This window comes from Leiobunum rupestre, chromosome 5, assembly GCF_980474605.1.
Source record: "Leiobunum rupestre chromosome 5, qqLeiRupe1.1.hap1, whole genome shotgun sequence".
NCBI lineage: Eukaryota > Metazoa > Arthropoda > Arachnida > Opiliones > Sclerosomatidae > Leiobunum > Leiobunum rupestre.
This window is the reverse complement of record NC_143388.1, coordinates 23,923,195-23,947,960: the sequence shown is the minus strand read 5'-3', so window position 1 is coordinate 23,947,960 and position 24,766 is coordinate 23,923,195. Positions and strand designations below refer to the sequence as shown.

The 24,766-nt window shown below is 35.4% G+C and overlaps 5 protein-coding genes and 1 non-coding gene across 8 annotated transcripts in view; 4 read left to right on the top strand and 2 right to left on the bottom strand.

Moving 5' to 3' along the window:
* Nucleotides 1–10,525, top strand: part of LOC149943873 (uncharacterized) — a 46,292-nt gene extending 35,767 nt beyond the window's left edge. The window contains exon 8 of the transcript XR_016481092.1: nt 10,497–10,525. The gene's annotated coding sequence lies outside the window, so the exon portion shown is untranslated. The remainder of the gene's footprint in view (nt 1–10,496) is intronic.
* LOC149943875 (STING ER exit protein) lies at nt 1,904–3,927 on the top strand. 2 transcript variants are annotated; one of them, XM_090176782.1, is made up of 7 exons: nt 1,904–2,152; nt 2,250–2,364; nt 2,426–2,467; nt 2,530–2,668; nt 2,731–2,820; nt 2,877–2,969; nt 3,131–3,268. In XM_090176782.1, the coding sequence occupies exons 1-7, from the start codon at nt 2,032–2,034 to the stop codon at nt 3,173–3,175; spliced, it is 645 nt and encodes a 214-aa protein (XP_090032908.1). In that variant the 5' UTR covers nt 1,904–2,031; the 3' UTR covers nt 3,176–3,268. The 2 variants fall into 2 exon arrangements, with proteins under 2 accessions (XP_090032908.1, XP_090032907.1); XM_090176781.1 differs by lacking the exon at nt 3,131–3,268 and adding an exon at nt 3,789–3,927 and having other exon boundaries at nt 1,907–2,152.
* On the bottom strand, nt 3,902–15,154 carry LOC149943872 (zinc finger MYND domain-containing protein 19-like). Of its 2 annotated transcripts, none has more exons than XM_090176780.1 (6): nt 14,747–15,154; nt 9,182–9,241; nt 6,153–6,259; nt 5,883–6,090; nt 5,630–5,693; nt 3,902–4,898 (listed from the first exon to the last, which is right to left on the bottom strand). In XM_090176780.1, the coding sequence occupies exons 1-6, from the start codon at nt 14,831–14,833 to the stop codon at nt 4,681–4,683; spliced, it is 744 nt and encodes a 247-aa protein (XP_090032906.1). In that variant the 5' UTR covers nt 14,834–15,154; the 3' UTR covers nt 3,902–4,680. The 2 variants fall into 2 exon arrangements, with proteins under 2 accessions (XP_090032906.1, XP_090032905.1); XM_090176779.1 differs by having other exon boundaries at nt 5,621–5,693; nt 14,747–15,152.
* Nucleotides 6,727–6,846, top strand: LOC149943874 (U8 small nucleolar RNA). The gene has a single exon (XR_016481096.1). It is a non-coding gene; the product is annotated as a U8 small nucleolar RNA (small nucleolar RNA).
* A 174-nt stretch (nt 15,155–15,328) lies between the features above and the next one.
* Nucleotides 15,329–20,545, bottom strand: LOC149943871 (valine--tRNA ligase-like). The gene is made up of 23 exons (XM_090174534.1): nt 20,391–20,545; nt 20,260–20,305; nt 20,095–20,189; nt 19,928–20,031; nt 19,696–19,860; nt 19,551–19,632; nt 19,377–19,496; nt 19,214–19,322; nt 18,543–18,722; nt 18,348–18,472; nt 18,097–18,282; nt 17,959–18,035; nt 17,817–17,895; nt 17,599–17,757; nt 17,409–17,534; nt 16,939–17,043; nt 16,713–16,872; nt 16,522–16,649; nt 16,296–16,457; nt 16,043–16,231; nt 15,693–15,980; nt 15,483–15,617; nt 15,329–15,414 (listed from the first exon to the last, which is right to left on the bottom strand). Exons 1-23 carry the CDS (start codon nt 20,442–20,444, stop codon nt 15,379–15,381), a joined length of 2,910 nt encoding a protein of 969 aa, XP_090030660.1. The 5' UTR covers nt 20,445–20,545; the 3' UTR covers nt 15,329–15,378.
* Nucleotides 20,546–20,595: 50 nt separating this feature from the next.
* mrn (general transcription factor IIH subunit 4 marionette) lies at nt 20,596–22,877 on the top strand. The gene is made up of 12 exons (XM_090174535.1): nt 20,596–20,873; nt 20,932–21,036; nt 21,095–21,226; nt 21,286–21,379; nt 21,437–21,531; nt 21,591–21,702; nt 21,768–21,836; nt 21,904–21,987; nt 22,080–22,212; nt 22,273–22,403; nt 22,466–22,654; nt 22,723–22,877. Exons 1-12 carry the CDS (start codon nt 20,755–20,757, stop codon nt 22,825–22,827), a joined length of 1,368 nt encoding a protein of 455 aa, XP_090030661.1. The 5' UTR covers nt 20,596–20,754; the 3' UTR covers nt 22,828–22,877.
* The last annotated feature ends 1,889 nt before the right edge of the window (nt 22,878–24,766 follow it).

The window sequence follows — 24,766 nt, the reverse complement described above, 5'->3', positions numbered from 1 at the left end:
TTTGCCCAACTTTAAAAGTGATTTCAGTCCCACGTGACACGCATAGAGAAAAAACCCGCACAAAATGGCGGTCATAACCAAAGCTACGAAGTGAAATTTATCTACAGCGTCTGCTAATACGATGGCAACCAAAGAGGGCTGAATGTTTATGAGGTTAAGTTGTTGGATAAAAGAGTGAAAACGCGTTTTTGATCTGAAATTTAAAGGGCAACGCAAGGGGTCATGCAGGGGGGGAACTATGTTTTCTTCAACAAGCCGTAAGTAGGTTTTCCAAGGATGATTTTATACAGCGCGAAAGCCTTATTCTCCTTGGTGTAGCCACGTGGCGCAATTTCGCTCTGATTCGCGAATTTTTCGATTTTCTTCGCGGAGTTAGCTCGCAATCAACGAACCCAGGAATTTAGGCCTAGCTTAATTTATTTATTATGGAGAAAAGAACAGGGTTAGTTTCCGAGAGTTGGACTTTGATATTTTCGATTTAACAATGTTTTGGAATAAAATTATTTGTGAATTGAATATTTTTAATAATGGAAGTTGAAACATTAGGCCTTGGACGCGGTAAATCTCTGCCACTAGCCTCACATTGGATTAAGAAAATTCAACACCACACACACTCCTATATCCCGTCTCCCTTAACAATTTCCCTATCATTATACCCCGACAGAATATTTATCTTTTGTTATTACATTTATTTTGTAGAAGTTTAGGATCCGATTTGTCGGTAAGCACGGAGACTTCACTTTCCTCGGCCATTTTCGTGACTAAAGAATGCATGGATGTTGCGTAAAAACCGCGAGAGGCGCATTTATACAAAATAAATTCGGCAAATATGGTTCTGCTTTTTTTACAGAGGGAAAGGCTATGGCAGATAGCGCATGCGCAGTCGTTCTTTTTATCTATAAGATAATTTACCCCCTGCATGGTCACTTGCGTTGCCCTTTAAGAAGCAATTATAAGTGCTTCTGGAAGTGTGTTTTTTATTACGTTGGGGAGGGAAAGAATCCAAGGTGGCACCATAGATAAAAGAAATGTATATAAAGGTCTAGATAAATTTCGGGGCGTCTAAGCCTAACATAAAATACGGAATTGACACCTAGCAGACACCGAGGAAGGCACGTGACCAAGAGCGCGAGCTCTCTTAGCATTTTAGTACTAAGTGCTTGACCTTTCCGCAGGCCGTAGTCTTTAGACACCATCTGTTGGTGACTTTTAGTATAGTTTTTAAGCCGGAGACAATGGCTCTCGCGACGATAGCACGAGCTTTCTTACCGATAGATAGCGCGTTATAAGGATAGCCTGCAGAAATTACGCGTTTCTGCTAGCTGTCACCTCCGTATTCACTCCCTTTGAAATATTTTATCTAGACCTTTATATACATTTCCTATATCTATGGGTGGCACAAAGTGATCCTCTAGCACTATTTATATTCAGGTCTGGACATAAGGCACTAATCACGGCATTTGACTACTAAAATTAATCGAAGTCTGGGGGGTCACCAGTCAATTCGACTAGTAGAAATTTACCTAAATATTCATAAATAATGGCGAATATGGCGTATCATAAATTCATCAATCCCATTTTATTTAAAAAAGATCGGTGACATCGGTTTCCTACTGTACGCTTTGTCGTGTTTCCGGTTTTGACGTCACGATAGTCATCGGTTATTCACCGAAGTCATCGGTTGGAAGAGTCGGTTTTTCCGATGACTGACGTCATTTCTGACGTAAAACTACTATAAAAGCTACAGCATTTTAAAAAACACCGATGACTGAATAAAAGCGTTCAGCAACTTACGACGTAATTATGACGAAAAAGCTTATCGGTGGAAAATATCAAATCCATCGGGTTTTTTTCCGTTGACTGCTGCTGAACGTACCCCTTATGTCAAACCCTGTTTCTATTCCGCCTTTGTAATTGCATTATCGTCTGCTACTTTTAAGTTCTAGCTAATTTTATTACCGGGACGATAAAGCTTTGGTGTAACTTATTTATGTAACATTTATTTACTATTTAATTTGTATAAAATTAAAAATGCCTAAAGTGGTTTCCAGAAGTATTGTTTGTTCTGATACTAAAGATCAAGAAGAATATAATGAAGACAAACCATTAAATGTATATTACTGTCTTTGCGGCCAAATGTCACTGATCTTAGGTACATTATGATCATTATCCAATGGATCATTGAGTTAGCTTTAATTATTTAAATTAAGCTTTATGTATTAAATGACAAACTTTATCTTATTTTATAGATTGTTCTGTAGACAAATTGCCTTTAAGACCTAGAGACAGTGCTCGAGTTATTGACGGTACAAAACACGCTCACAAAATAACTTGCGATACTGATGAAGTAATTCATTTGAAAAGGTATGGTTAAACTTAATTTTTTTTTCAAAACGAAAAACTTATTTTAAATTTTTGTATATAGGAATGAAGGCATTGAGCGGCAGTATAGGAAAAAATGCAAAAAGTATAAATTTATAAGTTTATAATAATAATGACGTGATGATAATCATTGGGTTTACTAAACAGATGTGGCCTGTTACTTTTTTATCAACATGACCCGAAAAGCAACGTCATGTTCATAGTGAATGGGGCCCTTTGCAAATCAGGAGATGGCTTAGTTAAAACCAATGTTTTTGCCCAAGTCCCAGTTATAGAACCTAAAAAAGTATGTTCATTTTAACTTTTTATAAACAAATTACATTACATTAACAATGTTATATTTTAAAGATTATGGTAACGAAACACACGAAAAACATGGGAAAATTCAGTTCCGTAACTGTATCCACAATAGATGAAGAGGAAGAAGAGATTGAAGCGGTAAAATAGATTGTTTTTAATTCTTATTTCCGTAATTTATATTATTTAAATTTCAGAGAGAAGTAGCGGATTCATACGCTAACAATGCAAGAATCATTGAAAAACAATTAGAAAGAAAAGGAATGAATAAAAGAAAGCTATTAGAACATGTAAGAATAATTGTTAATAACTTATTATAAAAAATGTTTACAATTGGAGGGGAATTTTGTAGTGGTATTTCCGATTATTTTAACACAGCAAATTGTTATACTATTTATCTCTATAAATTAGTAATCTCCGCTGCCATTTCAGGTTTTTTATATTTTCTCAGATATTGATTATGGCTGTGCGAGCACTTTGTCTCAAGCGACTCTAAAATAGTTTTCTAGGACTCATTTGGGTTCCCAGGTCCTTTGCCAAGGCTTAAAAATACTCAAAGTGGATGAGAGTTTATAAATAAAAATGAAAATACAGGAGAATAGAGTCCATTATATCGCTGGGTCATTATTTTCTGGGGATTCTTTTTTTTGCTTTGCTTCCAAATATTTTTATTAGTAAATATATATCACAAAAGTGATGAATCCTTGATAAAAGTGATAATAAAATTTTGAGAATCCTTTTTAATATAAATTGTAAATTTCAAATTAGTTGTACATAACGAATAATTAGTTAAAATATTTTTGGTGATTTTAAGTGGTTTGGGCAAAATTTTGGGCTTGAATTGGACTCGATATGGACTCAAATGAGTATTGTAAAATTGAACTCTAATAAGACTCGCAAGGCCAATTTTCCAAGACTAGACTCTATTCAAAACCTAAAAAACAAGACTGGCCAACCCCTAATATTGATAGGCAAATAAATCCATGTTTATTTTGTAAAAGTAAATTTAGACACAAACTGGTTAATTGCTAAATTGTGAAATTAGTATTGGTTACGGATGACTTACTATTAATTAATGATACTTAATAATTTTATTGAAACATTTTCAGGCTGCTTTGGTAGAAAATGAAGCAAAGAAATCAAAACCAAAGGGAACGTTAATAGACAAAAATGTGTAAACAGTTTTTTATTTTTGTAAATGTTTTTGTACAGTAGAAACTTTATGAAATAAAATTATTTCATTTTTTTATACCTTGTACAGTGTACAAATACTGATTATAATAGGATGCTTCGATTTTGCGTAGATTTTAACATTTTTTTATCCCTATTGCACCAGTGTTTAAAAAGTTTAAGTTGATTATTTAACTAAGTATATTACTGAATCTACTGTACAATAGTTAATTTACGCGTTCTTTTCCAAAAACAAATGAGCCCCAAAAACTGTTAAAATAATTATGCCGAACTTTGTTAAAGTAATTCACTATAAAAATTGAGTTAAAAAATATTTTCCTAAACAGGTTAACTTAAAATTAACTGAATTCCTCACAATTAAAAAATAAACCTCTATTAAAGGAATGTTAGCTTTTTACACTTATCGTTTCCCACATTTTTAACCTGTAAATGTTAACTTTTACAAGCAGGATAAAGTTTCGCAAAAATTCCACAAAAAATACTGTTCTTTTTGGTAGTAAGAAATTTGGGGTCTTTTTATCCTAAATATGCCAATCAGTTAGTAACTTAGTTTAAAATACAATGAAATGTGTAAAAAAAGTGTTTAAAAATAATATTGTTATAAATTTAAACTCGGCAGACAAAATCACCAAACTTCAAATATTTAAAAAATTTGGTGTTAACGATAACCAAATCCAATTTTCTTTTTAAATTATTATTTGGCATAATCCTTTATTCATTGACTAGGTAAAGTTTTTTTTTCGATTTATCAACTTGACGAAATGTGGATTTTAAAAAATTTCCCCTAAGCTATGTATTTTGTAAGATTAGTTATCGTTCGGGGGGGATTTCTCGAAGCACGTACAAAGGAGGGATAGGAATTTGTGGATTTTCACGGCAAAAACGTTTATGAGATGGCCAATCACGTTGTTGACAAGGTGTGCCACAATACCTAGCCGCTTGGCAACGACCACAAATACTAAATTCACGCGGTTCTTGCTCCATATTAGAACAAGGAGGGTAGTGACACTCGTAGAAAGATGTAGGATCTAAATAAAATGTTAAATTTATCAAGTCAAGGTTTGCATTTGAATTGATATGATTCATAATATTAGGTGCATTTATTTTGGTATTTAGAACTTGGTTTTACCCTAGCCTTAAATAGTATTTCAAAAATGCAAATATTTAATAAAACATAATTTATTACTTTCGCAATTTATCTAATTTCCCTTTCAAAACTAAAATTGTTACACTGTGAGGGCAGGATTAATAGTTAGTGCCCATGTTTTTTTTACTTTTAGTGATGTCATTATTTTTTTTAGATTTAGGGAATTAGGGGTAGCCTAAAGTGCTCCAATTTGGGAAAAATATTGAGTTTTCTTTTAATATAAACTTCTTGTTGACTTTAAACACCTATGATACCACCCCTTCTTAACTATGTGTCTATTGGCTCAAAAGAAATGCACCAAAAATATTATTAAATAAAGGGTAAGGGTAATTTAGAAGACACTCAAACCTCAATATTATTTATGAAATTTAATTCAGGGTTGCCACAATAATTTCAGATTCAAATTCCCTGACTATTCAGTTTTCGCGATTTTACCTGACTTTTTAAAACCAAAATAAGACAATTTTTAACTTTATATTTTACTTCTCCCAGATTTTAACCGACGTGTGGCAACCTTGTAATTTCTTTTAATTATTTATTTATGGAGGCTTGTTAATATTTCAATTTACCCTTGGAAATATTAATATAAAAATATTTTCTCACACTTATTACCTTCTTCCCCATCATCACCGCAAGGATCCCCCAGAAATTTTGCAACAGAATTTGTTAATATTGCCTATAAATATAAAAACAATTTTTATAAGTTTAAATTTAAGTATTAGAGATGAATCTGCACACTAGAAAACGCATAGGGAGAACATGTAGGATAAACAGTCCGTACACAATAAAGCTACATCTGCACTCCTTCACATTCCATCTACACGTTCCCCAATACAGATTAAACCTCTGTAATCCAAATACTGACATCATCTACTTCAGGGTCCGAGGGTAACTGTTGAATTGCGGCCCAATACAACATCTGTTCACGTTGTTTCGAAGACGCATGTTCTACCTTGGTTGTGATTTTAGTTGCCTTTGGCATGAGCGTGAGATTCTCGAGACGATTATCCATTGTTAAACCATTCCGATGAACCACTTTGAAACCAGGAGCAATGCCTCCTTGGTGCTTCTCCCTTATTAAACAAAAATGTATACATTAACATTAAATAAATATGATTTTTTAGTTTTAATTTACCATAGTAAGTCATGAAGGAATTGGCCTGATAACCTGCCTTTCCTAATATCATAAGCAAAAGCAAATATCTGAACTCCATTGCCATCTTTGTCAACTTGGATCCTGGCCTAAAATAAAACATTTCTATTTAATAAATATAATATGTTGCGTTATTATTATATTATATATAATATAATTCAATCAAAATAATTAATTTAATTTAATTTATTATCATTTTAGAAGCAAGTTCATGAACTTGCTTCTATGTCAAAAATTCCATTCGCAAGTTTCAAATTTACCGCTCGCCTTTATCGAAAGAAGAACAAGCTTTTTACCCTGCCTCTCTTCCTCCCCATTTGATTTCATTCCAATAGTATAGGAGAATCGGAAAACCGTTAATTATCCAATTAAATACACAATATTATGCTATAACGTTTCCAAAGGACCGTTGAATCAATACTAACCCACCAGATATGATCAACTAAATAACTCTAATAATAAAAACGAGGTTAATAATTCAATTTACATTTGTATGTTTAGGGTATCTAAGCCTATGCGACCGCGCTTAACACATCCGAGGAGCCCAACTTTCGTTGTCACAGTATGGGATAATCCTTATCTGTAGATAAGAAATGATGAGTTGGGAAATGATGCTTGCATGACTTAAATCCCACAGTGCTCTAGGACTCGCAACTCCTTGAGCACTAGATCTGATTCCCATCTATGACCACCCATGTGCGGATACGACAATAGATGATGCACATAATAACTTTAAAATTACAAAAATTAATACATAAAAAACAGCATTGTCATATCCGCCTATATTTAAGAATTCAAATAGCCAAACTTTATGAAATAGGTAGACGTAAGGCTCTTGTCGAAGCGATCTCTGAGCAACTGTTTAGGGGGGATACGAAATAAAATAAAGGTTAGCTGAGCCGCCTAACATTCATGCAGGTGGCCCCTAGCTTACCATCTGTCTAAACTGGGGGACGATTTCCTTTTTGTTACGTTACGTACGATAAACCTGGATTCGGAACAGACAGATGGTGTAATTTTTGCGTAACAATTCATAGGGATTTTCCCGCGTAAACTGACAAAATCACCCGGCAAAAATAAACAAGCTCCTGTTAATTTTTATGAAACCATGACGTCAATTTGATTACAATTTAAGTAACAAAATATACTCAAGTATGACAAAACGAGGCTACGAAATTTTACAAAAAAAACACCATTTTTTAGATAATGTATTTGTGCCTAAAATGGGTGCAGAGTACTACTATTTTATACGTTCCGATTCAATAATTCTTAGTTATTTTTACTTTAAATGGTTTTAAGTCTTGGCTGCTCTGTAAAAGAGGCTAACATAATTCATTTCCGAGGCATCATCACTAATAGTGTTGGGAGAATCAAGTGTCATAACAGGGTGTATTTTGTTTAAAATAATCGGGTTGATTTGAATGGGATTTTTATTGATATTTTTTTTGACCAATTGATTTATAGTTTGAGTGCAGCGGTAAAGCAATAAAATATTTAAATTAAAATAATTGTAATTTCGTTTACCCCGAATTGCTAGTACATTTTCATAAATACAATTAAATATAATAGTCGATTTAAATCCATTATTTTTTTAAATAACTTGGAAAAATCCTACGAAGAAAGCATTTATTTATAATTATTAGAGAAAATTACTATGTTGAGACGATTTTTAGCGTTGTTTCCAATACCCCTAATGCAAGAACAGTAACCTCCTCCCCCCTAAAAAATAAAATCAGTCCGGTATCTCATTGGTTCCCAAAATCTGACGTCTTTCGCAATGCCCGTGACGTTTGTCCTCCCCCCTCCCCGCTAAATCGGGGTGAAAATTCGGCCATGACGCAGTGATGCCAGACAGAGGGAAATTTCCCCCATCTAGGGAAATTTTGACCCCTAAAAACGGTAAAAAGGGAAATCCGACCAAAAATTACCTAAATCGAGGGGAGGAAATTATTTTATTCAAAGCTAACATAAAAAATGGCACACCTGCATTAAATTGACTTATCGTTGTATTTTGTCGGATTCGCTTTAGCTGGCAACCCTGAATTTTTTTGGCAATTAGGAAAGTAGTCTGCTAAATAACTGGCCCACAGAAACGAGTCCGAACGACTTTTTCCTGCTCAAAATTATTTTTTTACTGGTAAAATTGTTTCTAGTTTTTATTCATTGCGAGATGACATTTGTTATTTTTGTTTTACAACGTCCCAAATAATTGTTTTACGCAAATATCATTGTTTTTAGTAGAGTTGTAAGTCGGAAAATTTTCCATATTTTTCCGCAAAAAATAAAAAATGTTTTAATTCCATTATTTGTCTAATATATTGTTTGCAAATTGAAATAAAGCGCATTTTCGCTTCATTTTTTCGAATCTAAAAGTAAAACTAAACCTCTAGACTAGTTTAAACCGAATAACAATGTAACAACTATTAATGTTTTGAAGTATGTTTACTGATATTAGACATTTTATGTCGATAAAAACTTAAATTTTCCGCATTTTATTTTTCCGGAAAATTAACAACACTAGTTTTTAGTGTTTTGGAAAACTAGGGAAATTTTAATCCAAAAAGGGAAATTTCGAGGGTCGGATAGGGAAATTCCATTTTCGCGACCTGGTATCACTGCCATGACGCACGAGGATCTTTCCAACAGTCATTCTCCCCAACGATATATAAATACATTCTTGGTCATACTTAATATATTACGTTATTTATGATAAAATAGTAATCGTCTGGGCTGATTCTCAAGAGGATTCACGTCCTTTTCGTTACAGTATCTCTACATCATAAATTTTCAATAGTTCTTTTTATAAAATAACCTTGGCCATCTTGTTGAAATGTTGCCTCCCGCTTCAGCTGTGGATCAGTTTTCTCTCCCACTAAAGAGCTTATGAACTCATTCTTAGGCATTGGCTGAACTATTCTAGGGCAACATTTCAACAAGTTGGACAAGCGTAAAGACATTTTATAAAATCAACTATTCCCGGATTATTTCGGGAAAAAAATGAGTAGACTTACTTCGAAGGCATATTCCTGGACGAGATTAATATCACTTTCGTCTAGTAGAGTGTACTTCAACTACGGATAACAGAGAAAAAGTTCGTTAACAAAAATTAATAATTAATTAAGAGAGGGAGACACTTGACACCAAAAGCGAATGACACGGTTCTTTCCGCGTTAAAAGAACAAAAATTGTCGAAAGACATCCCAAAAGAAATGAGCCTGCATTTTTAGACGGTTAATTTGCTCATCCAAGCTTGATGCCGCGTTCGTTACTTTTATGTCAATTACTTGAACCGCAACCAAGGATGTGTCTTATAAACGCAGAAGGGCTACCTCTACTCGCTGTTTTAAGTTCAACAGTTTATTGGGGGACTTCAACCGTTTTATTACGGAGTCGAGTGTTCTCCTCCCCGTCGATGAACGCAGAAGAGTAGAGGACGCATTGTTTCCCATTAAACACTTTTTCCTGGATTAGACAAGATTCCTTGGCATCTGCCACCCATTACATCAAAGTTATTACACCAAATTGCGAACGAGAATTTGTTAAGGATCAGTGACTGTGATATTCCTTTTAAAGATTTTCCCATAATGCCTTTCATAGGGAAATTATATTTGTTTACACTTGGAATAGCTAACTAAGACACAGAAATGGGCTGGGTTTACAGCGAGGGGCTGATCGTTCCCCGTAATCGGTGTACAAACTCTTAGCTTGGAGCAACAAACACGTTCAATGAATCCCACACACTTTTCAAGAAATCGCAAAATCTCAAAATCCGACGATATATCTCGAAATCCGACGAAAAATCTCGAAATCTCAATCCGACGAAAAATCTCGAAATCTCAATCCGACGAAAAATCTCGAAATCTCAATCCGTCGATAAATCTCGAAATCTCAATCCGTCGATAAATCTCGAAATCTCAATCCGTCGATAAATCTCGAAATCTCAATCCGTCGATAAATCTCGAAATCTCAATCCGTCGATAAATCTCGAAATCTCAATCCGTCGATAAATCTCGAAATCTCAATCCGTCGATAAATCTCGAAATCTCAATCCGTCGATAAATCTCGAAATCTCAATCCGTCGATAAATCTCGAAATCTCAATCTGAGTAAAAATCTCGAAATCCCGTACGCATTTTTGGTGAATATCCGACCCCTAGCCCTTTCTTGTGTAGAATTTTTATTTGGCGCGCCTTTTTACAAAGCATTTTATGGGCGGGGGGGGGGGGAGGAGCCATATTTTCCCTTTCCGACGGTGGCAGGCGATAAAACGTCTAGCCAATAAGAAATGTACACACGAAAATGTCCGTCTAAATACGCCTTGCGTGAGGTGCTGTGTTTGTTGCTCCTAGCTTGTAGCTTTGACTATACTAAAGTGATTACGTGGCTGATTACAGCATTAGCATTACCAAAGGGCAAAGGCTGTACTCACAATTATCAGTTCCATTTTCCTGTGTACAGAATTTTAGGAAGTGGTTAGCCCCTCAGTTTACAGACGAGGTTTTCGCTCGCTAAACACGGGACCGTAGGGCTGTGCGATTAGTGGTTTTAGGCAATCGAGTCGATTATCGAGTATAATTTTTTTTTCATCGAGTAGTATTGAAGTCGAGTCGAGTAATCGAATACTTGATTAAGGGGAAACTCTCTTATTCGAGTCGAGTAACTTAAAAAAACATCGAGTAATATTTTTAACGAGTCGGGTTATCGAGTACTTGAATAGGAGCTGGTTTTAGTCGAGTAATTATGAAATTAAATTTAAAAGGAGTATAAAGTAACTTTCAATGCTGAAATATATTCCTATAATTTAAATGAACCACTGTTTCCACAACTTTGTAGGTGCCGTTTAATGCCCCCCAAAAAGTAGGAAAAAAACCACACTTTGAACTTTGAAGCAACAAGGATAGTAAAAACAAATACTCGACGAGTTTAGAGAGCAGCTTATTCGAGTAATCGGGTGCCCGACTATGCAATTTTTTGGTACTCTACGAGTATTCTCCAATGACTTATTCGAGGTCGAGTTCGAGTACTCGACCTAAAAAAAGGCCGAGTACTTGATGATGTTCGAGTACGGGACCGTCTTGAGGTTAAGCCTTGTATAGAATACCCCATTTAATATCTAAATACTTGAGGAACTAGATCAGTTTCGTGAGAATCTCTTAAGCCCATTTTTTGGTATGTTTGTTTTACGAGTGAACGTCGTCCATTTTTTAAGCGGCGGCGGTCATCCAATGAATTTACATATACATGTTACATCTCTACTGCCTTTAATATCGAAATGACACACGCGGGACTTCCAGTAGATGGCGCTAGTTAATTGGGCAGAAACCTTAGCAATATCGGCGTCGACCAACGCTCGACTAATTTAGCTCCCGCTCCCTTACAATGCCTTCTATTGGCTTCAACCATAAGTAACCTAATAAACATAAGTATGGCACAGACCGAATTCGGTTAATGAGTCTGTCGTGGAGTGATTGCGAAATAGGAAGTTTCCAAACAGGAAACTCGTCCATTTCTACTCTTTCCGCTGGCTAAATAGTTGGGTTAGTTTGATGGCGAGAAATAAGAGCGTACACGCGTTTAAGTTTGAAATTCGGAAAAAACTAACTTCGGAAATAAAGTCAGTGTTTATAATAGTTATTTTGATCTTCTGATTCAATAATTCATCATTATTTTCCAAAAGTAAGCGTTATTTACACTTTTGAAAACATTTCAATTTTCAATAGGCCTTGGCTGGTCTGTCGGAAGGGCTGCCGGTGAACCGTCTGCGATTTTACGGGGGGACACTGCCAACTTTGATCACGCGCTGTTCTATAGCGGCCAATCCACGAGCAAAAGATATCTGTATGGTTTGAGCGCCCCTAGTGGAATATTATTTTCATAAAATTTTTTGCATTGAAGCCAATATAAAAACGAGCGTGGCGCTGAACTCCTACAGTTTATAGTGGGAAAATCTTTGTTCACGGAATTTCGGCGAATGGGTTGGCCGCTATAGCGCGAGAGATCAAAGTTGGCCGCGTCCGGGCATCCTCCAAATACTAGGAGCAGTTCGCGGAGAGTTGTCAGTCCTTCGGTACGTAAAGGTTTACGTTGTCATTGGCGAAACAGACTATCATTAAAATATTTGCATTGGGTGAATTGAAAGTGGCATACTTATGTTTCTTATGTTACTTATGCTTCAAAGGATAAAAATGTTATTTGTTTAATAGTAAAAGAATGTTACAATCTGGCAGAAACGCCGCGACGGCGAGCGTCACCTCATAAAATATCAATTAGGCCTAACAGTTGGTATTAACTTGTTACAAAATACCGTTACGTTGAGCGTTAGCTTTAAAATCACGTTAGGCCTGAAAAGGTATGTTTTCACTACGGCCAAAAGGCATCGACCGCGCGCGTCGACGCAAAAATAAAACTCCCAGCTAGATTTAAAACTGTTTTCACTACGGCACAAAAAGCAACGACGGCGAGAGTCGACGCAAAGAAAATGTATTAAGCCTAACGTTGTTTTTTGCGTCGCCTATCGGCATTTCCGCCCAAGTGAAAACCAGCCTTAAAAACCAGATCAACTGTTTGGAATCTTAACATTATCAGCTAATCGAAAAATACCTATTTGGCGAGTCTTGAGAAAGATCGATTTGTAAGGCTACCCGGGGGCTTTTACTATTAATTCCCTTCGCCACACTATAGAACGAAATAGGAGCCGACTGAGGCTTTATTAAATATACAAGTGTAATAAATACGGAGTTCCTCCAATAAAGCCATTTCCTTTATTTTTTATACGGAATTAGGCGCCACTTTCCCCCCACAAACGTACGTAACCTAAAAGTTAGCCAAGGCGTAACTCGAAACAAACTAACACCTTCGTGTCGGCCTTCGCGCCAACGATCAGCTAAGCCGGGGATATTTTGAGCCTGACCAACCTGGTACGGACGTCGGTAAAAAATCAATGGGTAAGCGCAGTACCGAGGACCCGAACTTCGACACCGTTGGGCGCTTTCGCGTCCCAAAACTACGGCCGCTCTTAACCTAACCGATCGCAGCGCCCGAGTTGAAGATGCGGGGGAAATTGGACGGGGGGAGCAGAAGAGGGGGGAGGAGAGAGATGAGACTCCTAGAAAAGCTAAAGGGAGAAATTTCCTCTACGCATAATACAAGGCGAAACCGACACAAAAATAGGGGAGAAGAAACATCCCTTCTCCTGTTACAACAGCGCATACAGACGCGTTTCACTTTGAGAAGGCATAAAAAATTTGATCTTAGCGTTGTTTTTAAACGTAGAGTTTCGATTAAGAGTGGCTTACTGTCTCGGGGGAACTCGCGGGAAGTGTCAAAAAATCAATAAATCCTAATTTAGTAGGGAAGGGGGGGGGGAGTGGTGACCAAATATATATGATTGGATTTATTGATTCGGAACATTTAGGTTCCCACTTAATACTCATTTCCGTTTATTTAAATAACTATGATCGGTTCTCCTTCCGTATCCTCTATCGACCCCTACCTTCTCCCCCCCCCCCTTATCTGATAGGACTAAAAATAGGGGACAGATTACCGCGTTCCATATCAATAATACAAAAGTTCAAATAATGACGCTACAAAGTGCGTTAAAATGATAATAAAAGTACACATGTTTTTAAATACGGAAAATCGAAGCTATATCGGGTCATTTACGACAGTTTTTACGCGAAAGCGCATAGAGAAATGAACGTTTACAGTTTTTGACACATCGTCTCTAAAACGATTCTAATTATTGGTATTTGTCGCGTGTCGTAAGTCAAGTGACTAATGGGTAAAAACGCCAACTAATGTCCCTCCATCTTTTTCCGTTAGTGTTTTAAAGGACTTTATAAGAGAATATAGCTTAACCATCGTCGAGACGTTTTGATAAAGCTGGTATTGATTCCAAAAACCGGTTGGTCTTACCGAAACTATCAATGAGCTTTTATATACAGCGCTGGCACTTTTGGACCGGAAAAATCTCGTCGATTCCCTCCCCTAGTTGCGTTTCCAACCTCTGTAGCTGCCCGCCGATAGCGTAGTCTCCCCGTGTTTAGCGTCACCGCCACAAAGTGCGGGTGTCCCTGATATTAATAGGCTTTAAACATAAGCTATCGATTGATGATGGAGCGTCTTGAAACGCCGTAACTTACTACCGAAACTACTTGAAATAGATCCAACAAACTCCCGACGACCTCCCCCCCCATCCCGTTACTTTCCCCACCGAATCCCTTCTGAGTAACTGTTTGTGGTACAATGACGTTGTTACGAGGAACTTGTAACACAATATATTTCCAAATAAATCGTAAGCGCGGCTATTTGGCAGGAGATAAAATGTAGCGGCGTTGGTTTGGGATTTAAATTTGGGAATATAAGTACCTCTTGTAGGTTGACCTCTGGAATTTTTCGAAATTACGCCGATATAAGGCCTCAAGTTCATGATAACAACCCGCGGACCAATAGGATTATTTATAAGTTCACGACAAGGTTTGAAAGTGCAACAAGTCAAGCGAGAGAATGAAGTTCCTATAGTATCGTATCTATCTTCAAAAGCGTATTTTATATACAAATAGTAATTAAGCGACTTACCTTTCCAGCGGCACGTCCTAATCTGACAATGCCTAATTTGACCCCCGTTATAATCCCCTCTTGAGTAGTTTTTGAGAAATCTTTCATGGTGTAAAAATCTCGTGATGAGTTCGAACTTGAAGTTGTAACACAAATGAAAAACTAGCGTTTTCCGAAGAAACCGAATAAGTTAAAAGATGAAACGCGAAAACTAGGTGATGAATGATAAAATAAAATTATGTACGAACTAAATTGTTACGCGACGCCTAGGCTTACTCATTAGTTAAAAAAAAGTCAAACAGTTACTAAATCTTTCTAGCGATTCCAACGCGTCCACACCGAACGGCCTTCACCGTTGGCGGCCTCTCTGAATATAAACGGAAATCTCGCGAAATGAAAGAGAGGCATAAGCAGACGAACATGTGGTTGTTCGAAAAAAAGATAAATAAAACCACCAATCATAGCGCGTCATTCAACTTTACTATAGAAAAAAACTGGTACACTAGCGACATCTATCGGCGCTATTCTATTTTCCCGCGCCTTTCACAGTGGCGCGAAATTGAAATGGATATAAAAAATAAGATTATGAAAACAACCAAAATGTACATAAAATCGACAATTTAATTTGAATAAAATTAAATTACAAAATTATCTTATATTTTACTAAGTTCTGCTTTCAAAAATTTAATCTGCAATATAAATTAACGATTAATATCAGTAGAAAATTTACCAAATTTAAGTATTTTTAGTTTTTTACCCTTCCTAAATGAGCTTTCTTATCTTTACTAGAAACATTTTCTCTATAAGCTGATGCCGCCACTTTTGTTTGCAATTGTTCCAGCTCGGCCTGAAATTTTTCTTTCTTTTTTAGTGATAATTTGCTCAAAATTTGCTGAAAATAGTCAGATTTAAGTACACTTACACAAAAACTAGTAATTAAGAACAAGATAATATTAATAATACTCACATCTACTTTTAAATAAATGGATATATCTTCGTTGATAACTTTATGGACATATCCCGTGACATCTTGCAATGGACTATCAAGAAACCCCAATTTTTGGACTCGTGATAAATGAGTCAGTTCATGTTCCAACTTCACTAATTTTGACATAAATTGGTCATTCTGAATTACCAAAATGGCTACAGCATCTTTTCCAGCTCTATTTATTAATTTTAAAGATCTAAATTCGGTAATAATCTTTAGAAAAACGTCCATAGTCTCTTTGACATCGTTATTTAGCCACTGAGTTTGCTTTAGTACATTAAAATTGTTTATAAAAATAATGAAATCAAAAATTTAATAGCCCATTTTACCTCGATAGGATCAGGATACGAAGCAATGGTTATGCTTTCTCCATTCTGATCATTTTTGAAAACTCTTTGATAGATTTCTTCCGATAGAAAGGGTGTAAACGGACAAATTGCTTTTAAAAATATATAAATGCAATAGGACATAATTTGACTGGTTATTTCTATTTCATCTTTTCTAATTTTGACTAGTTCCTAGTTAGGAAATAAAACATAGGTTAATTAGAAGGTAAATTTATAACAACATGTCTAAAATTACCACGTAGACATCGCAAAAATCTTGAATCCAAAAATGTTTAAGCGATTCAATTGCAAAGTGTAAATCATAGTTTCTAAAAGCAGTATCGCAATCGGAGACTGTTTTCGTTAACTGATTCATTATCCATAAATCGATAGTTGTCAGATTACTCGGATTTAAATCCTGATTAAATATAATTATTTAGTATTAATTCAAAAATTAACTTAATGTAAATTGATTATTATACATTATTTATCCTGGCTTGAATTTCGTACGTATCTAATGTTTTTAAATAAAATCTTACAGCTTGCCACACTTTATTGCAAAAATTTCGACCAACAATAACTTGCATTACATCAAAATTGATGGACTGACCTAGAAAAATAATAGTAACATTAACTGAAAAGTACTTCGGCTATTAAAAAATACCGTACATACTTTTAACATTGAATTGAAACAGTGCTAATCTCAAACTATCAGCGCTACAGGGGGGCATTCCATTGGGAAATTTCATTTTCATGTCCCCCATTAAAAGATCGAATTGCATTTTGCTTAAAGATCCTTCTTCAAAAGATTTAACAAGTTTGCTGCTCATTTCCTGTAAATAAAAAAAGAAGTTAAATGAAACAAATGTTTAACGCCCTTCTCCAGTCTTTTTATGTACCTCTTTCGTTGTTCCGTTGATGACATCCATTGGATCTATTACATTACCCGCAGATTTGGACATTTTCTTACCCATGCTATCGCACAAAATTCCATGCAGTAATACCTAATTTATTAGTAAACCATTACTTGAATATATTGAATCATATACTATGCATCCAGTGGCACACCCAGTTGTTGCATGTTTAGTCGGTGGTTATATCTGCAATGCATTATGATTTATATACATCAACATTTTTCGGACATAGTCTATATTCCGGGGAACTAGATTAGTTGTTAGACATTTATATACACTCCCTCTACTGAGAATGTTGGAACGGACTTGTCGTCGAGGTTGAGGGATCTTAAATTTGGGCGGCTCCTCCTTCCAAAGAGGCGCTCCTCTACCTAAAAATGTTTTGGGACTCATCGGGGGCCCCTCCTCCAGAAACAAATCCTGGGTGCGCCACTATTTGCATCAAATCTAATCACCTCATTAAACGGATTTTGTCCAGTTAAATAAGAGCATAACATGACCATTCTAGCCACCCAAAAAAATATAATATCGTGGCCAGTTTCCATTAAAGACAAAGGGTAATATTTATCAAAATCTTCAATCTGAAAAGAAATATAAAATTACAATTATTTGATTATTTCATTAACTATACTTGAAAAATTTTACTTGTTTTGGCCAACCCATGGACGCAATTGGGAAAAGTGCCGAAGAAAACCAGGTGTCCAATACATCGTCATCTTGTACAATTTTGCAATCTTTACCGTACAACTTCTCAGCTTTAGTGATTGCTTCATTTAAATTATGAGCAGCGATATATAAATTATCCTAAAATCAATATATTTATTAGCTAAAAACTATTTGAATAGGCATTTATAAATACGTACCTTACCATTTAATGGTAAAGTAACTTTGTAAATTGGAATTTGATGTCCCCACCATAATTGTCGAGATACACACCAATCTCTATGAAATTAACAATTTAAAAATTGGTCTGTTGCTGGTTTTACTACATAATGGGACGCTCACTCTATTTTAGATAACCATTCGTTCCAAACCAGAGAATAATGTTCAGGGTAGAGCTTTAAAGACTCATTTTTCACATCCTAAAAAATTATCATAAGTAATTCGCAGACCTACAAATTTATCATTCAAATTTATTATTACTTCCATGGCTTTCTCTGCAAATTTTGAACATTTTAAGAACCACTGTGGTTTAAGTCTTGGTTCAATTACATCTCCGCTTCTACTGCAAATAGGTATCGTTGTTTCGTGAGGTTTCATTTCCTTATACAACCTCATGGAAGAAAGTAAATTACGAATTTCTGTCCTAGCTTTGAATCTATGCATCCCCTTAAAAGAAATAAATTAAATTACTACCAATTTTTTAAAGAGTACATTAATAAAAAAATACTAACTTTGAATGTTTCAAAAGAATCTATAATGCACCCATGATCATCAAACACATCGTATGACTTAAGGTTGTGTCTTTGAGCAGTTAAATAGTCATTGTAATCGTGTGATGGAGTTATTTTTACGGCACCTAAAGGAACAATTCTGGTTAAAATTAGAGGTTTTATTATTATTATTGAACTAATGAACTTCAATATTACCAGTGCCGAATGATACCGAAACAGATTCATCAGCAATTATGGGCAGAGATTCCTTAGTGAATGGATGAATGACTTTTTGGCCAATTAAGTTACTGTAACGACTATCATTGGGGTTTACAGCAATGGCAACATCACCTAACATAGTTTCTATTCTTGTAGTAGCTACTACAATTGCACCATCTAAAATAAAATTAAATAATATTTAGTGCCTGTCAATAATATGATTTAATATACTAAGCGGATAATAAACATAAGTATGACACTTGCTATTCACCAATGCAAATTTTTTAATAATAGTCTATTTCACCAATGACAATGTAAACCATTATTTACCGAAGGACTTACAACTCTCCTCGAACTGCTTCTAGTATTTGGAGGAAGCCCAGAAAATTGAAATGCTTCCAAAAGTGTAAATAACGCTTACTTTTGGAAAATAATGATGAATTATTGAATCAGAAGATAAAAATAACTATTAAAAAATATAAACACTGACTCTATTTCAGAAGTTAGTTTTTTTCGAATTTCAAACTTAAACGCGTGTACGCTCTTATTTCTCGCCATCAACCAACTATATTTCCAACTCCACGACAGACTATCATTAACCTCATTTGTTCTGTTCCATACTTATGTTTATTATCCACTTATGACAATATGAAAATAAACAGGATCACCTTTATTTTCCAGAGGATATGCAAAATAGTCCAAAATTCCGAAATCAACTAGTTCCTCCACACCAGGAACTTTAATTTTGGTTCTACCATTGAGTTTAACATGATTTACCTGAACAATTCAAGATTAGTAATCCAGAATAAAAATCTTTCACTAATTTTTTACCTCTATATCAGACACTACTGATTGGAGTGCGCAGGACCAATTTATAAGCTTTTTACTGCGGTATATTAAACCATCTTCAAATAATTTAATAAAAGCAGATTTAACAGCCAAAGTAAAATTCTAAATGAAAATATTATTTAAAATTTAAATTTAAACAAGATATATTTCCTTTACATCATCCATAGTAAAACATGTTTTGTTCATGGTCAAAGATGCTCCTAAGGTTTTAAATTGCTCCGTTATATCTAAAATTCTCCTGTAAAATGTTAGATATTAGACTATATGACAATCTCATAAAAATTATAATAAAAAGCTCAACTCTTCTTTCCATTTTGTAACTTCCTCCACAAATTTGTCCCTCCCAATTTCTTGCCTTTTTAAACCTTTCTCTGATAATAATTTACGTTCTACAACCACCTGAGTGGCAATTCCGGCATGATCAAATCCAGGTATCCAAACAACATTGCGTCCTTTCATTCTATGCCTTTAGAAAGGTGGGGATTATGAAATTTACGTTCATTTGATGTAAATTGGACAAACCAAATTATTACCATCTTGCTAATGCGTCTTGAACTGAAATTGTTAATGCATGACCCAAGTGTAAATTTCCTGTCACATTTGGAGGTGGTATCACCATGGAAAACGTTTCACTAGACTTATTGTTAAAATCACAGAATTAATGTGTTTAAGAGAAATCAATGTTAAATAAATATCGTACTTTTGCTGAAAAATATTCATGCCTCAGCCAAAAGTCAAACCACTTCTTTTCAACAAATTCTGATTTATAGACTGTAGGAAATTCATCAAGTATTTCTGAATAATCAAAACCATTAGGTATATAATTTCTAGGTATTTCTTATAATTAAGCGATAGAAAGTCGTACTTTTATCTGCAAAATGACACTTTGAACATAGTCTTTCATTACTAGCCTAAGTAAATTTAAAAATATTATTTTTTTCTTAGGACTTTCCACATGACATACAAAGGCTTAACAAAGTTTAAAAAAATAAATACCTTCAATATCGCTTCAACTGCTTTATAATTCGATTTTTGTATTTTAAACAACATAGTAATTCATTAAGTGATAAAACTTAAGTTTTATAAACTTTCAGGACAATTCTTCTCACACGGATGCTTCAGCCATGCTTGCACTTTTGCAAATCAAACTCGTGTTTCTTTCAAAACCATAACAAACTAGCAGACGACGCGAAATATTCAACCCATGCTAACGAACTGTTGAAAATAGCACATTAATCTCAAGTTTCAATTAAATCGATGTTATAAAAAAATAAATAAATTTCTAAGGTTTAACAAATGTTCCGAAAAACCTGTATATATAATAAAAATATAAGTTTGTAGTAAGCAAGTCTTAGGTATCATGAGTTCAGCAAAAACGGGTTTGAAGTGTAAAAACCTACATGAATACCTCAAAACATTATCCCCTGTTCTTTTGGACAAATTATATGGTCATCCGGCTACATGTTTGGCTATTTTTAGGTAAATTCTTACATCATACTAATGAAAACATAACCGACAAGTCTTTAAATTTATATAGAGAACTGCCTATAGTCGCACGTCACTATGTTATGAGATTACTTTTTGTGGAACAAGCAGTTCCACAAGCAGTGGTTCAATCTTGGATTGATCAGCATCATGTCAAGTAGGGAAATAAATTATTACCATTAAGAATTTAAAGCTAAAATCTCACACATTTATAGAAAACACTTGGAAGTAATCGATGCATTAACGGAACTTCATATTTGGAATGAAGCTTCTGTTCAAGGGGGTTTACCAGGCTGGATTTTAAATCCCACATTTCGAAAGAACTTAAAAATAGTACTTTTGGGAGGGTATGATATCCAGATTTATTCTTAAAACCAACCAATTTAACGTAAAATTTTATATTCAGAGGGCAAAGATGGGCAGTATATGCACCATTAGAAAAAGAAAAACATTCGAGAGATCAACAATTTTTAGATACATATGCCATGGAACGATGGGAGGTTCGAATGAAATAATTTCCTTAGTGAGAAGAAATGTTATTAACTTATAATTTCTAGTGTGTTTTACACTTTATGGTTGGTTCACAAGTTACAAATGAAGGCATAAGCGCAGATACCGTCAGAGTTCTGCTTCACGCGAATCTTATGAAAAGGTAAATTTTATAATTGATTCAGTTATAAAATTTAAATTTATATATATATTACATCATAGTGAAAGTGAAGATTCCGCTCCAGCAATTACAACCGACGGATTTCAGTTTTTATTAATGGATACGTCTTCCCAAGTTTGGTATTTTATGTTGCAATATCTAGACACACTAGAGGTACTTGAGAAAAATAATAATAATAGAAAAATAAGTTAATATTAATGATTCTCTATTGTTAACAGAGTAGAAGTATGAGCCTCGTAGACTGTCTTACTTTTCTGTTTCAATTAAGCTTTTTACAAATAGGAAAGGTAATTCATATTATTTTGGACATGTCTAATAGTCTTAAATATAATTAAATACTAATTTTAACCAAAGGGCTATAGTACTGAAGGAATGGGAGAATCCATGCTGGTATTTTTGCAACATTTAAGAGAAGTTGGACTTGTATATCAAAGAAAAGTATTAAAAATATTCGTAGCTTTAAAAATTTAAAATTTCATTAATGTGTTAAAATTAATCAAATCTGTTTTGGTTTTCTTCACCATTGTTAGAGACGATCGGGGCGATTTTATCCTACTGGTTTAGCCATAAATTTAGCCTCTGGTTTAAAAGAAACATCCGCTGATGTTCACAGAACTGGTTACATAATAGTCGAAACGAATTATAGAATTTATGCCTATACTGGTTAGTTAAATTACAAAGTCAAATTGTATTTAAATACTTAAAAGGTTTTTATTTTGGCAGATTCTCAGTTACAAATAGCTTTACTGGGGCTATTCTCACAGTTAATGTACAGGTTTCCTAACTTGGTTGTGGCCGTAATAACCAGAGACAGTGTGCGACAGGCATTAAGAAGTGGCATAACGGCTGATCAAGTATAATTTAGAGAAAGAGTCAAAATCTAGTTTGTAAAATTAACAATGTATCTTCTGTTTAGATCATAAATTTTTTAAAAATGCATGCCCATTCGGAGATGCAAAAACAACTACCAGCCATTCCCCCAGTCGTAATGGATCAAATTAGGCTCTGGGAAATCGAAAGAAACCGATTTGTCTTTACCGAGGGGGTTCTCTACAGTCAATTTCTTTCTCAAAATGACTTTGAAGTTTTGAGAAATTACGCCAAGGCAAGTGAAAACAAACTAAGGAAAACTTACCGTGAAGATTTTTATTTAACCTTTATAATATATTTCAGGATTTGAGTGTATTGGTTTGGGATAATCCTGCCAAGAGAGTAATGGTTGTTAGTCGAATAGGACATGATGATGTTAAAAAGTTTTGGAAGAGACATAAACAATGATTTAACCTATTTGTAATACAGTGTATTTATATTTTTTGTAATAAAACTTACAGAACAAAAATGTTTAATTTGCATAACCATAAGTACCCCATGTAAATAAAATATTCCAATATGGAATGGAAAATTTGCCAGTTTCAATAATCGCGCTGCTTTTTTTTTTTTTTTTGAGATCATCGGTGTCGACCCGAGGCCTTAGACACCAGCACACACTGATTAATCAGGGTGATATATGTGTAATGGCCACGCCAACGGGGGGGATACGTGGGGACACCCATGGCTGAAGTATCCCGACCACCCGTTGGGGGATTGGTAGTTGTCCTCACACCTTGGAGGAATAAAACAAGTATACAGGAGTTGCGGAGAGCTGCGAAATCGGTTTCGTCAGTGACAGTAAACTCACGTGAGACCGAGGGGTTCAAACGCGACTAGCGACAACTGCAGTCGGAATTTTGCTACTATTCTCATTTTATAGCATTGTTTTCGCGTCGTCTGGTTTGTTTAATTCCTCCAAACAAATACGAGTCATTTTGGAAAAAGGCGCAAAGAATTTAGAAATGTTTCAAAACAAACCAGACGACACGAAAACAATGATATAAAATGAGAATAGTTCCAAAATTCCGTATGCAGCTGGCGCTAGTCGCGTTTGAACCACTCCGTCTAGCGCGATTTCGCGGTCACTGACGAAACCGATTTCGCAGCTCTCCGCAACTCCTGTATACTTGTTTTATTCCTCCAAGCTCACACGGCCTTCCACAAACTCTGCCTCCCGGACGCCTGGGATTACAGGAGTGAGCCACTACTCCCGGCATAATCGCGCTGCTATGATGCTATCTATCCGTCTTTAAAGTAATTCCTCTTTATTACAAATAGCGCCATCTCCTTTAATACCCGTCAACTAAATTGTGACAATAGAAATAGCTTTTGAATTAAATTATTTTTTTAAATCAGAAACTAGTGGTGTCTAAAGCTTTGGGTCGACACCACTTTGTATATATAAAAAAATTAGAAACCAGGGTTATTCAAATTAAAGAGGAAGGAAAAAGGAAGCTTTCGGATGGCACTTAACGTCAGATTTGCTTTTATTGCACGTGAGCGCCATCTAGGGAACCTATTTATTCGAATATGGACTAGTGGAAAGGATCCTGGTTGCGGTACTACAAAGGGTTCGAGGTTAGGAAATATAGCGTCATCTGCCTTAATATTCGTCAACTATATGTGAAGAAATAACAGATAACTTTTGAATTTCTATGTTTTTCACTTGAACTTTCAGCTGTTGTGCAGAGCTAATTTTGATCGAGCAGACAACTTTCATATATTCAATTTAAAACTCGTTCGGTAGGCGGCGATACTTATGATGATAATTTAAACTACGCACGAAGCCTATATGCAAGGTGCTTTGGATAATATATCGGATTACCTCGTCATCTGGGAACTCAACTTCCAGCCGCTCAAAATGCCAATACGTGGTTATCTCTCACACACGATGTATCCCACCGGCTTAACCCTGACGCTCGGCGATACCTATCTGACTAAAGTACGTTCCTACAGGTACTTAGGGGGCCTAATTGACGATAGACTAACATGGAAGGAACAAATCGATCTCCTCGTGTCCTCAATGAAATGGATTAATCACCTGAAGGTTGTCTCGGGGTGCGGGCCGTGTAGTCCTTCTGCTATTGTACACCGACCTGATTCGCTCCCGACTCGACTACTCATATTTGCTATATGCGTCGGCAGCCTCCACACTTCTGGCTAAACTGGATAAAGTTCAAAACGTCGCCCTCCATGCTATGTTAGGAGTTCCACAGTCTATTTTTAACGAGCTGATGGAAGCAGAGGCTGCCATGCCTCCATTGAGCTACAGAAGGGCTCAACTGAACCTGACCAACCTCGCCCCGTGTGGGGCTGCCGATACGCCAGCGTACTACCCGTCGTTTTT

What these genes read in the sequence shown, in the direction of transcription:
- mrn (XM_090174535.1), top strand. Translation starts at nt 20,755, where the DNA reads ATGAGTTCAGCAAAAACGGGTTTGAAGTGTAAAAACCTACATGAATAC. An exon ending in AATATCTAGACACACTAGAG is followed by an intron (nt 21,703 to 21,767) that starts GTACTTGAGAAA and finishes TATTGTTAACAG; the next exon opens with AGTAGAAGTATGAGCCTCGT. An exon ending in GACTTGTATATCAAAGAAAA is followed by an intron (nt 21,988 to 22,079) that starts GTATTAAAAATA and finishes CACCATTGTTAG; the next exon opens with AGACGATCGGGGCGATTTTA.
- LOC149943872 (XM_090176779.1), bottom strand. Translation starts at nt 14,833, where the DNA reads ATGAAAGATTTCTCAAAAACTACTCAAGAGGGGATTATAACGGGGGTC. An exon ending in TCCAGGAATATGCCTTCGAA is followed by an intron (nt 6,260 to 9,181) that starts GTAAGTCTACTC and finishes GTTTTATTTTAG; the next exon opens with GCCAGGATCCAAGTTGACAA. An exon ending in TTCCTTCATGACTTACTATG is followed by an intron (nt 6,091 to 6,152) that starts GTAAATTAAAAC and finishes TTGTTTAATAAG; the next exon opens with GGAGAAGCACCAAGGAGGCA.
- LOC149943875 (XM_090176781.1), top strand. Translation starts at nt 2,032, where the DNA reads ATGCCTAAAGTGGTTTCCAGAAGTATTGTTTGTTCTGATACTAAAGAT. An exon ending in AGGAAGAAGAGATTGAAGCG is followed by an intron (nt 2,821 to 2,876) that starts GTAAAATAGATT and finishes TTTAAATTTCAG; the next exon opens with AGAGAAGTAGCGGATTCATA. An exon ending in AAAGAAAGCTATTAGAACAT is followed by an intron (nt 2,970 to 3,788) that starts GTAAGAATAATT and finishes AAACATTTTCAG; the next exon opens with GCTGCTTTGGTAGAAAATGA.
- LOC149943871 (XM_090174534.1), bottom strand. Translation starts at nt 20,444, where the DNA reads ATGTTGTTTAAAATACAAAAATCGAATTATAAAGCAGTTGAAGCGATA. An exon ending in ATGAATATTTTTCAGCAAAA is followed by an intron (nt 20,032 to 20,094) that starts GTACGATATTTA and finishes TTTAACAATAAG; the next exon opens with TCTAGTGAAACGTTTTCCAT. An exon ending in TTCGGTATCATTCGGCACTG is followed by an intron (nt 18,473 to 18,542) that starts GTAATATTGAAG and finishes TTGTTCCTTTAG; the next exon opens with GTGCCGTAAAAATAACTCCA.